At 51.5% G+C, this 15,141-nt stretch overlaps 1 protein-coding gene across 2 annotated transcripts in view; it reads left to right on the forward strand.

The window, feature by feature from the left end:
* The window catches only part of TOPBP1 (DNA topoisomerase II binding protein 1), a 204,258-nt gene that overhangs the window by 29,126 nt on the left and 159,991 nt on the right, over positions 1-15,141 (forward strand). For both annotated transcript variants that reach the window (XR_013624186.1, XM_078782464.1), the window contains exons 9-10: positions 1,054-1,220; positions 12,486-12,649. Coding sequence is in view for 1 of the 2 variants with exons in the window: in XM_078782464.1 (XP_078638590.1) it covers positions 1,054-1,220; positions 12,486-12,649 (331 nt within the window). In the remaining variant the exon portion in view is untranslated. The remainder of the gene's footprint in view (positions 1-1,053; positions 1,221-12,485; positions 12,650-15,141) is intronic.

Genomic DNA, 15,141 nt, shown 5'->3' on the forward strand with positions numbered 1-15,141 from the left:
AATGGCAACCACCTCTGCCCTCGCAAAAGGTCTTACTTCTGCATAGGAGACCTCACAAGGCCCAGTCGTTTTTGTGACATTGCACAAGCAGCAACCTCGTCGTCTCTGTTCATTTGTCCAGGGCATTCGCCAAGCTGTTCGGGTTATATCTGCATTTTTGAAATGAGCGCCCAATGATTCTTGTAGAATGGTGCAACGAAACTTAAACAGGCACAACTTCAGGGTGCCCCCATTCATCTCTGAAAGTTTCAGCTTCCTAGGTTAAATCCTCTTGGAGGAGTGGATGAGGTACACATGCACCATAGCTCCATGACGTAACATAGATTTCAAGCACATGTACGTATGCTATTTAATGCACACGTTTTATGGTAAACACTCTAGAAGTCTGCACAGTCTTTCAATGTGTTTGAATGAATGAATGAATGATCGTTTTAAGGCCATTTTCCCCGCTAGAGCGGGGGTTAGCCTTGCGGGCCCCATGACAATCATGGTTCCCTGTTTGAGGCAATGTTTTTATGGCCGGATGCCCTTCCTGACGCCAACCCTTGGTCACCTCTTACGATGCGCAGGGATACGGTGTACCTATTCTAAGCCGGGGTACACACCGGGATCATTCATCCCAGCAAGCTGGTACTCGATTTGCCGACCTCGGAAGGATGACAGGCTGAGTCAACCCCCCTGGCGTTAATTCAGCGATCGACCGGGATTCGAACCCAGGATCCGAGGATCCCAAGCCGGCACCCTAACCGCTAAGCCAACACCAGGCTTAAAGTTCCTTATTTAATGTGTTTAAAGTTCCTTATTCTTGTAAAGAATTAAATGGAAAATATATTTATTGTTTGTGTAAAACTTTCAACTGGATGGTGTGCAGGCACAGCAATGCATTTTTTGCCTGTTTGTTTTACCTTTTCAGTTTATGGTGGTTGAACAGGCAATAAATAATGCTGCTCTTAATCCACATTTTCTGTGGACTTTTCTTCACAACGCTTTTGAAATCTTGTAAATTTATCGGTGCATTTATTTGGTTTCTTTGTTATTTTGTTATTGTTGCAGCGTCCATCATCTCCAATGTGAGCAACATTGCCAATATGACTCTTGAACATGCAAATCAAACAGCAGGCAACATAACAGCAGGGAACAGTGTCTCACCCCTCATTGAGCTGGATCAGCTGGACCTTGGTCGTGGCTACGTCCATGAGAGCTTGCTCGATGGTTGCAAGGTTAGATTGTATATTTTTTTCCTACTGCAGCTTTCGTGTGTGAAGTGTTGAAGTGAGCCAACGACAAAATGATGTGGTTGAAGGAGCTGTGCTCCAACGCGAGTCGAAAGGATTGACGCGACCAAAGACGGAAATTCGTCCGAGTTGCTTTATTGCACGTATCAAACTCGGGTACTCTGAAAAGCCTGTTTATCGGGCAGCAATATATATACACATCATGCCGGAGCGTTTCCCCAGGAAAGGCGAGAGCGGGCGTGCCCGGGCGTCCTGGGCGAGCCCTGGAAAGGCGAGTCTGGACATGCCCGGGCGTCCTGGGCGAGCCCTGGAAAGGCGAGAGCGGGCATGCCCGGGCGTCCTAGGCGAGCCCTGGAAAGGCGAGGCTGGGCGTGCCCGGGCGTCCTGGGCGAGCCCTGGAAAGGCGAGAGCGGGCATGCCCGGGCGTCCTAGGCGAGCCCTGGAAAGGCGAGAGCGGGCATGCCCGGGTGTTCTGGGCGAGCCCTGGAACGGCGAGTCTGGGCATGCCCGGGAAAGACGAGACCGGGCGTGCCCGGGCGGCTCGGGCGAGCCTGGGAACGGCGAGTCCGGGCATGCCCGGGAGAGGCGCGTCTGGGCCTGGACGAGCCCGGCCTGGTGATCGCTCCCTGGCCGCGTTCTCGGTAGGTGCAAGGCGATTGTGTATACCCAGCGGTAACCGCTACACACGCCCCTCCAGAATCGACTTGCACCGGCAGGGTAAATTTAAGGGGGGTCCTGATGACCCGGCCGAAGCGACCCCTGGAGGGTCGTGGGGGGGGGGGGGGGGGGGTCCGGTGTGGTGGCGGGTGGTCGAGCGGGGGGAACTGTGGACGGGGGGCGGCCTCACCACGGAGGAAGGGCCAACCGTGGTGGCTGGTCCACGTGCGCCGGCTTGAGGCGGTCCACCGAAATCCGGTCCGACCTGCCGCCGATGTCGATGACGAACGACTTGTCGTCCCGTCGCAGGACCCGGAAGGGCCCGTCGTACGGCGGCCGGAGTGCCCCCGGTGTGCGTCATGATGCACAAAAACGTACTCCGCTGTGGGAAGCGCTGGGGGGACGTAGGACTGGGGGCCACCGTGGCGGGACGTTGGCACGGGGGCAAACCGTCGGGCGGCCTCCTGGAGGTCCGAGCGCTGGCGAGCTGCGGACCAGGGACTGGTAGCGTCGGGCACGAACTCGCCCGGGACGCGGAGCGGCTGGCCGTAGACTAGCTCGGCGGTGGACGCCTGGAGGTCCTCCTTGGGGGCCGTGCGGAGGCCCAAAAGGACCCACGGCAGCCGGTCGGCCCAACCGTCGTCCTGGAGGCAGGCCATGAGCGCGGCCTTCATGGAGCGGTGAAAACGCTCGCACAACCCATTGGCTTGGGGGTGGTAGGCCGTGGTACGGTGGAGCTGGACTCCCAGGTTGCGGGCGACCGCGCCCCACAGCTCGGAGGTGAACTGCGGACCGTGGTCCGAAGAGTTGTCCGCCGGTGCGCCGAAACGGGCGACCCAGCTGGCGATGAGAGCCTGTGCCACGTCGGCGGTGGTGGTGGAAACGAGGGGAACGGCCTCCGGCCACCTGGTGGTCCTGTCCACCATGGTGAGCAGGTGTGTGAAACCCCGCGATGGGGGAAGGGGGCCCACCAGGTCCACGTTGACATGGTCGAAACGCCGTTCGAGCACGGTGAAAGGTGCCAGCGGGGCCTGGGTGTGGCGGTGGACCTTGGCCCGCTGGCAGGCCGTGCAGGCATTGGCCCAATCGCGGACGTCCCGTCGAAGGCCGTGCCAGATGAAACGCGCCGACACCAGCTTTTGGGAAGCCTTCCGGCCCGGGTGGGAAAGGCCGTGGATGGAGGCGAAAATGCGGCGCTGCCAGGTAACGGGCACGATGGGGCGAGGCTGGCCTTGGGAGACGTCGCAGAGCAGGACAGTGTCCGCGAAGGGGACGTCGGCCAGGCGGAGGCCCGTGTCCGCCGCCCGGAGGGCTTACACCGTGGTGTCGGTGGTCTGGTCGGCCGCCTTGAGCGCGAAGTCCACGCCGAGGTGGACCGCGTTCGCGCTGGCCCGAGAGAGACAGTCGGCCACGGTGTTGTCTTTGCCGGCGACGTGCCGGATGTCCGTGGTAAATTCCGACACGGCGGAGAGGTGGCGCTGCTGGCGGGCCGACCACGGCTCCGTGACTTTGGCCATTGCGTAAACCAACGGCTTGTGGTCGACGAAAGCCGTGAACGGGCGGCCCTCCAGGAGGTGCCGGAAATGGCGAACGGCCAGGAATAGACCGAGGAGCTCGCGGTCAAACGTGCTGTATTTTAACTCGTTCGGCCGGAGTTGCCGGCTAAAAAAAGCGAGTGGCTGCCAAACCCCGTTCACCCATTGTTCATGTACGGCGCCCACCGCGTAGTCGGAGGCGTCCGTAGTGAGGGCGATGGGAGCGTCGAGCACCGGGTGAGCCAGCAGCGTAGCGTCGGCGAGGGCCCGCTTCGCGCTCGTGAATGCCGCGTCCATGGCCGCAGACCAGACGATGTCATGCTTGGCCGGCTTGCCCCGGAGGGCTTCGTAAAGGGGCCGCATGAGCTGAGCAGCGCGGGGCACGAAACGGTGATAAAAATTCACCATGCCGAGGAACTCTTGCAGGGCCTTGATGGAGCGGGGACTCGGGAACTTGGTGATGGCCTCGACCTTGGTCGGCAGCGGCACGGCCCCGGTCTTGGTGATGCGGTGGCCCAAAAAGTCAACGGCCGTCGTGCCGAAGTGGCATTTGGCCGGGTTGACGATTAAGCCGTGCTCGCTGAGGCGTCCGAACAGTGTTCGGAGGTAGAGGAGGTGCTCGGCCCGGGACGTGCTGGCGACGAGGATGTCGTCCAGGTAGACGAAGAGAAATGGCAGGTCGCGCAGCACGCCGTCCATCAAGCGTTGGAACGCCTGGGCCGCGTTCTTGAGGCCAAACGGCATCCTCAAAAATTCGAACAGGCCGAACGGCGTGATGACGGCGGTTTTTGGGACGTCGGCCGGCCTGACAGGTACCTGGTGGTATCCCCGTATCAGGTCAATTTTTGAAAAAATGACCTGTCCCGCCAAACGGGCGGAAAAGTCTTGGATGTGCGGGATCGGATACCTGTCGGGGGTGGTAGCGTCGTTGAGGCGGCGGTAGTCGCCACACGGGCGCCATCCGCCCCCCGGCTTTGGCACGATGTGCAGTGGTGAGGCCCACGCGCTATCGGAGCGCCGCACGATGCCGAGGTGCTCCAAGGCGTCGAACTCGGCTTTGGCCATGGCGAGCTTGGCCGGGTCGAGGCGGCGGGCTCTGGCGTAGACCGGCTGGCCCGTAGTTGGTATGTGGTGCTCGATACCATGTCTCACTGCGACGGCCGAAAACGTCGGCCGCGTGAGGGCCGGGAATTCCGCGAGCAGGCGCGCGAACTCGTTCGCCGCCGGGAGGGCACATGCTAGTTCGGTCGGCGCGGAGCTGCTCATCGTACATGCCAGGGAGCTGAAGGTCTCGGCGTTGACAAGGCGACGCCGTTTGACGTCGACCAGCAGCCCGTGCGCGCAGAGGAAGTCGGCGCCCAGCAAAGCCATGGGCACGCTTGCGGTCACAAAGGTCCAATTAAAGCGCTGGCTGCCGAAGCAGAGGGTGACGTTGCGCGGGCCGAAGGTGCGTATGGCCGATCCATTGGCAGCGACCAAGGAGGGGCCGCAAACGGCGGTCTGCTTGTCCTGCTCGGAGGCGGGTATGACGCTCAGTTGGGCGCCGGTGTCACACAGGAAACGCCGCCCGGACGCTTTGTCCTTAATAAAAAGCAAGTTGCCCGAGTGGCCGGCGCTCATGGCTGGTAATGAACGCCGGCTCGCCCGTTTCCCGACTTGCCGAAAGTGCACGGGGGTCGGCATTTCCGAGCCTTCCGTCCGAACCTGGCGTGGTAATAACACCACTCCTGGTCAGGTGGAGGCCCCGGCCGTCGTGTTGGAAGCGGTCGGCGCGGCGTGGCGGCCGCCAGTTTCACCGGCAGTTCGGCCTCCAACCGCGCAGGGCGCCATGGGCGCCGCCTCGGACAGCAGCGGGCTCCAGGTAGCCGCCCCGATGTGCTGGCCTGCCGAGGAGATCTTGTCGGCTTCCCTGGCGAGGGCGCGGGGATCCGCGATCTGCGTGCCTGCCAAGGCGAAGCGGACCTGGCTGGGCAGCTGGCGGAGGAACAGCTCTCTGAAAAGAAAATCCGACGAGTGCGTCCCGAGCAGCGAGAGCATGTAATCCATTCGCTCGGACGGGCGCGTGTCGCCGAGCTCGGGCAGGTCGAGCAGGCGTCGTGCGCGTTCCGCCGGCGGGAGGTCGAATGCGTCGAGGATGAGCGTCTTGATCGCGCCATACTTGTCAGCGGCTGGCGGGCACTGGAGGAGGCTCAGGGCACGGGCCGCGGTGGCGGAGCCGAGCGCCGCTACCACATGGTGGAAGCGGGTGTCGTCGGCGGTGATGCCTCGCAGGGCAAACTGGGAGTCCGCCTGGGTGAACCAAACCGCCGCGTGAGCCTCCCAGAAGGTATGCAGTTTAAGGGCAACTGCCGTGTCCATGTCGTGGGTCACCAATGAAGGAGCTGTGCTCCAACGCGAGTCGAAAGGATTGACGCGACCAAAGATGGAAATTCGTCCGAGTTTCTTTATTGCACGTATCAAACTCGGGTACTCTGAAAAGCCTGTTTATCGGGCAGCAATATATATACACATCATGCCGGAGCGTTTGCCCGGGAAAGGCGAGAGCGGGCGTGCCCGGGCGTCCTGTGCGAGCCCTGGAAAGGCGAGTCTGGACATGCCCGGGCGTCCTGGGCGAGCCCTGGAAAGGCGAGGCTGTGCGTGCCCGGGCGTCCTGGGCGAGTCCTGGAAAGGCGAGTCTGGACATGCCCGGGTGTCCTGGGCGAGCCCTGGAACGGCGAGTCTGGGCATGCCCGGGAAAGACGGGACCGGGCGTGCCCGGGCGGCTCGGGCGAGCCTGGGAACCGCGAGTCCGGGCATGCCCGGGAGAGGCGCGTCTGGGCCTGTCCGGGCGGCCTGGACGAGCCCGGCCTGGTGATCGCTCCCTGGCCGCGTTCTCGGTAGGTGCAAGGCGATTGTGTATACCCAGCGGTAACCGCTACATGGTTTTCTTTTCTTTTTTAGTAGCCAATGAGGCAATGATTGTGTTGTAAGCATCACATGCGCATCATATGCCAGTAGAATGTTGTGGAGAAAAAAATAAAAAATTGGCCAATGCATTTTTAGCTCACCTGGATTTTAGGCCGGTGAGCTTGTGTGATCGAGCAGTGTCTGTAGGTAATAGACTGGGTCAATTTTCAAAAAATCTTAACCCCGAAGGCAAATCGTGTTAATTTAGGGTACACAAGGTTTTTATGGGTATTGAGGGGTGCTGAACTCAAATCTGCTGTATGCCCAGCTCGAAAATGGCCGATAATGCCTCAAAATTGAGAAATCCAAGATGGCCGCCACCACCGGGCTGAAATGTATTTATGTACATATCTTTTTGACTAAACAAGGTAGAAACTTGAATGAAATGTGCCTTTGTAGGTTTTCATATATGGGGAATCCAATGCCATATTCAGTTTTGAAATAAAATGTGAATAAACTGCTTGAAACTCATATTTATTTCTAAAATAGTCGTTTTTAACGTTGAATAATTCGTCGATCAGATAAGATCCACAAGCCCCATCCCTCTCCCCACCAGGAACACAGACCGCCCATTTAAGCCCAGAGACACACTACATATGATTTAAGTGTTGGCAGGAAACATATTAGGGATGCAATTCCCATTTTGGCGAAGCAAAGTAAGGTACCTCAAATAACACTGACGCGCTTCGACGTAAACCAACATTTGACAAGCAATTTATTTATTTGTAACATGACAGCAATGGCAAGAATTTTTACTTAATTGTGCATGAATTGCATGAGTTGATCATATCTGCTGACATAGCGTTATATACAGTCCTTCATTGTGTGTACAGGTAGATGTGCCCACATGAACTTATTCCCGGTCGTCATGAGTGTTCCGGCAGTTGTGGCCAAGTTTCCTGCAGTTGCATGCCTCGATGCATTCCATGCGAATTTTCCTGCAGCTGCAGCGTTGGCTGAGGCACCCATTTGTGCAACCACATGAGGTGATCTCCCTGCAAGCTTTCGGCATAGGTGGCAGTGAGAGCAGCCATGGCACTAACTGTCCATCCAGGTGCATCCATCCCATTTCGGTCACTGGAGGAAGATCAGGATATGGCGAGTGTGCTTGGTTCCAGACACTTGCTTGATAGTGTGAACGCATGATGTGAAACTTTGCTGCATCCGAGGTTGGTGGCAGAGTCTCTTGTGCACGACCGATACAAAACAACTTGACTCGTGCTTTGTTGCATGTGTCGACCTCGGGCACGCCATACATCTTACAGATGAATTTCTCTGTTGATGTAGCTATGTTTTCGGTGAGAGGGCCCTTGCCAAGGCCAATCAGATCAGTGTGATGTTGCTGGAACACCTGTCAGGCTGTTTCCTTACCGTGGCCACTGAACTGAGACACACTATCACAGCCGGTGATGGCATGGAAGGCAAGTAGTGTGTCCACTTGATCAGCAGATAGCAACATGCGAATTTCATGTACTGGGAAATACTTTGGAGCCTTCGACGTCCCAGCTTTCATGTGGAGACGTGTCCAGCCCATTCTGTCATAGTGTGCTAGAAGTAGAAGAAGCACATCTGTATCACGCACTGACACAACTATCGTTTCCATCTGAGCATGGATGCAGTGCAAAATCAGCCGGGTATCAGCTTCTTCGTGGTCAGCCCTCAGAGAGGAGACTGCGAGATCTGGATCAGATGACTTGACAGTGGTCGCTTCAGCGAAACCTCCTGCTACAACAACCACTGGTTCATCTGTCGGCCTGTGTTCAATCAGATGGTTTGAAAGTAGTAGAGCGAGATCTGCTTTATTTTCCTTGAGTGCCATAAAGCTAGAGCAGTCTGATGGGAGAGGAACTGATGACTCGTTTTCTGTGTTACGACGTACCGGTCGGAGGCGCTGGTTGCGTTTGATCATTGTGCCTGCTTTGATTGATTCGTCTTGATACCTGTCGAAGATTACATCGATACTCTGGTATTTTGTTCCCACCTTGAACACAGTGTTAGCAAAGGTGTCGGCAGTCACCAAACGTTCTAATGTCAGTCGGCTTTCCAAGTGCGATCACTAGTGCTTAGCCATCAATGAGCAGGCAGCTGGGTTCATCGAGTGTAACATTTGCAGGGGATTGGACTTGTTGTGTCAGTCTGTTTGCTAACACAGACTTGTTGGTCGAATGTAGACAACTACTAGTTGTGGCCAAAGATAGTGGGACGGTCATGAGTTCATGCTGGAGGATGTTTTCTAGGTTTACCTCGCACCCTGTTCTATAAGCGGTTATGAGCCTTTATAGAATGTCCCTGTCCACTTTGATAGTGTTTTGCTTGCCCTTGGAAAGTTGCATGACTTTGTACAAAGAGGCAAATGTCTTGGCCTTATTCTTTTGAATGGGTGATTTCAGATCCAGGTGCTGGTCACTATCTGGAGGCTCACACAGACGTTTGTCCACGAAGACTTTCATTTGCACCTGTCCAAGGTGTTCTGCACTAAGCAGAGATTCTTGAATCACAGGCGTGACCACATCCTTGTTGATTATGTTCTTCAATGTGTCACCGCCATCTTGAAACACGCCATGCTGTTTCAACGATACAACTATGCTGCCTTCATCAGAGTCGTCTTTCTCCATCCTACTTTTCGTGCACTCATTGTGTGTGTACTCATCGTCTTCATCATCCATTGTCAGTCTCAGCATTGCTGTTGTCTGAGAAGCTATGACTGTTCTCAGATGGGGCTTGTGGATCTTATCTGGTCGATGAATTATTCAACGTTACAAACGACTATTTTAGAAATAAATATGAGTTTCAAGCAGTTTATTCACATTTTATTTCAAAACTGAATATGGCATTGGATTCCCCAGATATGAAAACCTACAAAGGCACATTTCATTCAAGTTTCTACCTTGTTTAGTCAAAAAGATATGTACATTGTACATAAATACATTTCAGCCCGGTGGTGGCGGCCATCTTGGATTTCTCACCTTTGAGGCATTATCGGCCATTTTTGAGCTGGGCATACAGCAGATTTGAGTTCAGCACCCCTCAATACCCATAAAAACATTGTGCGCCCTAAATTAACACGATTTGCCTACAGCACTTTAAGCATATTTTCAGAAAATTGACCCAGTCTATAAGTCATTGGTGAGTGAGTGAGTCTGTAAATACTTCAGTCATTATCGCTTGAACCAAACACACGATTTAGATGAAATTTGGCCACAAGCTTTATATCTGATGCCGAACGAACGTGTATTGACCGCATCAAAATATGCGCTCATTAAAAGGGTCTGTGAGGGGGGCGGGGGTGGGGGGGGGGAAGGGGTTGGGTGCAGGTTATCCCCCAAAATAGATATTTGCTTTCTTCTCCGAAACTACACACACAATTTAGATGAAATTTGACCACAACCTTCATCACCCGTGATGTACCAAAGTTTGTTCACGGCATGAAAAAAATCAGTGTCTCACAGGGTCTGCAGGGGTCTGACACCCTTCCCCCCCTCCCCCCCTTATCCCCCCGTTATCTGAAACTACATACACACACACTTGCAATAACACGTGACCACAATATTCATCACCTGTAATGTACCAAAGTTATTTTAAGGCATAAAAAAACTAGGGGTTCGATGCAGACTCGAGCATTCGATGCAGACTGGCACCCGTCACGACAACTTGGTACCTCATCGTTTCTGATCCTAACTCGCTCTGTTCAGACAAGGGGGACACAGAATGGGACGTCCGTAACCTATCTAAGCACCAATTTTATCAAGTCCATTCCCATTGAAGCTGCACGTCAGACGCCTTGGCATTAAACAGTAACGTTTTTACAGAGGGTATATATCCTTAACGGAAAAAATAAGCGGTGTTAAGGGTGTAGTACTGGTGAAAAATTGAGAAAACTACATCGGTACCTTTGAGAGGCCTTTACACAAAAACAAAGTCAAGTTAATATCTAATTTTCAGTTTTTCTTGAAAGATATAATCTTGGCTTTAACTCAGACCAGTTTCAACGTTTCTTTGTCATATTACATGCATATAATTTGCATAAATTAGACCGTCAATAAAAAACAAGGAAAAACAAAGAACACATTTCTACTTCTATCTTCTATGTCACCTATCATTCTTTTCACACAAAACTTGGTACATGTATTATACATGTGTTACTCTACTACCTGATGAGAGGATTTTGTGAAATTATGTCAAATGTTCACTAATTAGCTAATTATGCCAATTACCAGATAAAACTTGGTTGTCCTTCAATAAATCCACAATGGCTACTCCTACAAACAAAAGCCTTCATCATTTTAAAGGAAGTGATATTCTGAATATCCTGTCCAAATTTCAGCCCAAAAGAATGATGCATTTCCCAAGTTATAACAAATTTCATGCAAAATATTATATTGAATTGAATTGAAATTTGAATTTTTCAATAATTAGGGGTACTTCTATGACCTCTAATAGCATGATTCTTGTTTATGAGACTATAAGGAAACTGTTCAGCTAAAAAAAATAAAAACTAAAAAAAAAATCACCTGTTCACCGGTACTACACCCTTAAGGCATTAATAATAATAATTGCATTATCTTCATCAGACTAGGGCATGCCCGTACTATATCTATATCTAAAATTATATCCCCCCCTCTATTTACATGAAATGGTTTGGTCCATGAAATGTTTTGGTTCATTCGCAACGCCAAAGCGAACGGCGAACGCTTTACATGAAATGGTTTGGTGCATGAAATGTTTTGGTCCATTCGCAACGCCAAAGCGAACGGCGAACGGCTTGCGAGTACAGTGACAATCCCCCCGGGGTTTTAATTAGTTTTAAAACATCGTTTACAATTATTCAATTAGCGCCAACGTATTTTGGCTGTTTGCAATTTAAGCGCAAGGAATCAATCAATTCAATGAAAAAAATGAAAAGGAAAAACACGCAACAACGTGTTCCGTGATTGGCTGCGGGAAGTGAGGTCTTTGGCTGATGGGTGATTGGCTGCCGGAGGAAGGTCGTATATCGCAGTTACGATGAATCGCAAATTCGTTTTTATTAGTTTTAAAACATAGTTTAACGCCAACATAGCGCCAACATAGTTTGCAAACGTGAAATAAATGAATACGCTCTCAAATGTGCCATCCGAGGCAGAGTGTGTCCGCCACGTTCGGCACACGCGATAGCTCGCTGCTCTCTGATTGGTTGAATCGTTTTTTTGGACATAGCTCGGTAAGTAATTGTCCGATTAATATGAAACCTTGAAAAGGCACATCCTCGGGTCCCCAGCAATATACCTGGTAAGTTTAAAGTATATCGGACCCGTGGTTGTCGAGAAACAGCGGTCACAGACAAACAAACGTACAAACGTACAAACAAACAAACACACAGAGATTACTGGAATTATAGATAGACTAGGGCATGCCCGTACTATATCTATATCTAAAATTATATCCCCCCCTCTATTTACATGAAATGGTTTGGTCCATGAAATGTTTTGGTTCATTCGCAACGCCAAAGCGAACGGCGAACGCTTTACATGAAATGGTTTGGTGCATGAAATGTTTTGGTCCATTCGCAACGCCAAAGCGAACGGCGAACGGCTTGCGAGTACAGTGACAATCCCCCCGGGGTTTTTATTAGTTTTAAAACATAGTTTAACGCCAACATAGCGCCAACATAGTTTGCAAACGTGAAATAAATGAATACGCTCTCAAATGTGCCATCCGAGGCAGAGTGTGTCCGCCACGTTCGGCACACGCGATAGCTCGCTGCTCTCTGATTGGTTGAATCGTTTTTTGGACATAGCTCGGTAAGTAATTGTCCGATTAATATGAAACCTTGAAAAGGCACATCCTCGGGTCCCCAGCAATATACCTGGCAAGTTTAAAGTATATCGGACCCGTGGTTGTCGAGAAACAGCGGTCACAGACAAACAAAAGTAAACGAACGTACAAACTCCCTGGAATTATAGATAGATAATGCATTATTGAGTGGAAAAGACATGATTTGTCTTGTCATAAAATTGGAGCTCACTAAGAGCCCCAACCATGTTTACAAAGGAATGTATTGATTGGTTGCTTCACCTTTCTAAAGGTAATCGAGACGTTTTCATATTTTATTAATCTATTTATTTGCCTTCAGATATTCCTGGCGGGTGTGAGTGGACAACGCCTGGAGCGAATGCGAAGGCTGGTAAACGCCTGTGGTGGCATACGCTTCAACCATTTGAGTGATGATGTCACACATGTTGTTGCTGTCAACATGGACACCGAGTTGGCTCAAGTTTTAATGAAGGCCGGCAGCAGGTAGGATGCACATGTCATCGGTATGATGGAAAAACAAACACTGCTATATAATGTGCCTTCTCTCATTTCCCTCTCCACCACTTCCTTCCTCCTCAATTTTGGTCTGCCCTTCTAACCACACTTCATCCATAATCAAAGACCTGCCTTATGTCACCCCCTCCTCTATTTCCTGAACACATGCTCCAACAGGGCTGTGTCTCACACTTTTTTTTTGCGGATGCCCCTTTACTACTGCCCACCTCCTGATATCCTCATTCCTCTTCCTTTGCCTCAAAGACATCCCATCAGCCCTCTCAGAATCCATATCTCCATCCTCTGCAGTAATCTCTCCACTTCCTTTCTCAAGGCCCAGGCCTCCGCTTCATTTAAGAGAACTGTTCTTATTACCATTTTTTTAATTATTGCGCTTAGCCTAACCAGATTATTTTGACAATATTTATCACCCCAGAAATACTCATACACTAACTGATTTGCTGGTGAGGATAGTTGTGGTAATTTACGAGCGGGCTGATAAATCATTCTGCAGGTATCGCCCCTCCCCCCCCTCCCCCCGCCCACCTCACCTCCCGCACCCTCCCCCTTCTTCAGACAGCAACACACCACTTCCCGAGGAAACCCTATCATATTTTTTCTCCATATCCAGAAACTCACAATGTAACTTACTGCTCCCTCCCAAAAACTTCTGTTTCTGCTTAAGAATGAAGATATCTGTTGTTTCCCGACATGGCATCAATCCTCACCAACTCTCTCAGCCTATCATTCACCACCCTTTCCAATATTTTTTTTTTTTTTTTTTTTTTTTTTTTTAATATACTGAATCGAGGCTCGTGAAAGAGCTAACATTTATTTCACAAACAAATCAACCAGACAAACAAAATATACAAAAAGAGGGAGCGGAAGACAAGATGGGGAGAGAAGGGGAAGCACACAACCACAACATTTGAGAGCAGGGAGAAGTGTGGGAGGGAGAGGGCTTGGGGGCAGGAGGCGTGGGAAGGGGAGGGGGGGTGGGGGGGGGGAGAGGTATAAAACACAAGGGGACCGAAATTAGCGGGGGTAGAAAAGATCAAGGTTTTGGATGTGGGAGGATAACAGATGATGGTGAACAGCTGTTTTAAAGACCTGGAGGGTGGAGTGGGATTGAAGAGAGTGAGGGAGTTTGTTCCAGAGGTGGGAGAAAAGGGGAATGAAAGAGTGAAGGTGAGCAGAGAGCCTAGATTTTGGCAGTTTAACCATAAGAGGGTTGCAGGCAGATCTTGTGCGACCTGTAGGAATATTTGGGGGACAGAGCCCAGAGAGGGCTGGGGGGGCAAGGCCAGAGAGGAGTCGGTAGAAGACGGAAAGACCACCAACCTGCCTGCGGTGAGTGAGTGAAAGGCCCTTGGAGTTACCTTCATCGCGGGAGATTCCAATGATTCTGAACGCTTTGGTTTCAACAGCATGAAGACGAGCTAGGTGTGAGGCAGGAGCACCAGACCAGAGGGGAGAGCAGTATTCCATAGAGCTGCGGATGAAAGCCTTGTATGTGGTGAGGAGCTCAGGTGTGCCAAGGAAGGACTTCGCACGACGGAGGATGCCCAGTCGGCGACTGGCTTTGGAGGCCAGATTTGAAATGTGGTTTTCCCAGGAAAGATCATGGCAAATAGTGAGACCCAAAAGCTTGAGTGACAGAACTTCTTGGAGAGGATTATTCAGAAAGTGGATGGGAGGGTTTTCCAGTCGGTCTTTTCGGAGAGACATCGTAAGAGTGTGAGATTTATCAGGATTGAAAGACATGTTCCATTTGTTTGCCCAGTCTGTGATTTTGTCCAGGTCTGCAGAGAGTGAGGAGGCTGCAGACTGCCGATCTGAGGGATGAGGAATGGAGCGACAGAGAGTAGAGTCGTCAGCAAAGAGATAGAGAGGATTTTCAAGAGAGTCAGAGAGATCATTGATGAAGACCAGAAAAAGCACAGGGCCCAGAACACTACCTTTGGGAACTCCAGCCTGAACAGGAAGAGGAGATGAGAGAAACCCATTCAGGGCCACACGTTGACTACGACCAGAGAGGAAGTCCGCCAGCCATGCGTGGAGATTTCCATGGATACCAAAGGAGGAGAGTTTGGTGAGCAGAGCAGGGTGCCAGACCATATCGAAGGCACGTGAAATGTCAAGGGAGACGGCTCTAATTTCCTGTTTGGCGTTGAGGACCTCCATCCATTGTTGAGAAAGCAGAAGCAGCATGTCCAGAGTAGAGTGACCAGGTCTGAAACCAAATTGATGATCAGAGATCAAGCCATTGGAGAAGAGGAAAGATTTCATATCTGAAGCAATGATGGATTCCATGACTTTGCTGATAATTGGGAGAAGGCTGATTGGTCTGTAGTTGCTGGGATCTGTTTATGCACCTTTTTTGTGCAAAGCGGTGATGTTGGCTGATTTCCAAGCAGATGGCAGATGACCTTGAGCAAAAGAGAGGGTGAAGAGAACAGAAAGAGGGAGTGAAAGAGCGG

The sequence above is a fragment of the Myxine glutinosa genome, chromosome 7, assembly GCF_964187855.1.
Source record: "Myxine glutinosa chromosome 7, kmMyxGlut1.1, whole genome shotgun sequence".
Taxonomy (NCBI): domain Eukaryota; kingdom Metazoa; phylum Chordata; class Myxini; order Myxiniformes; family Myxinidae; genus Myxine; species Myxine glutinosa.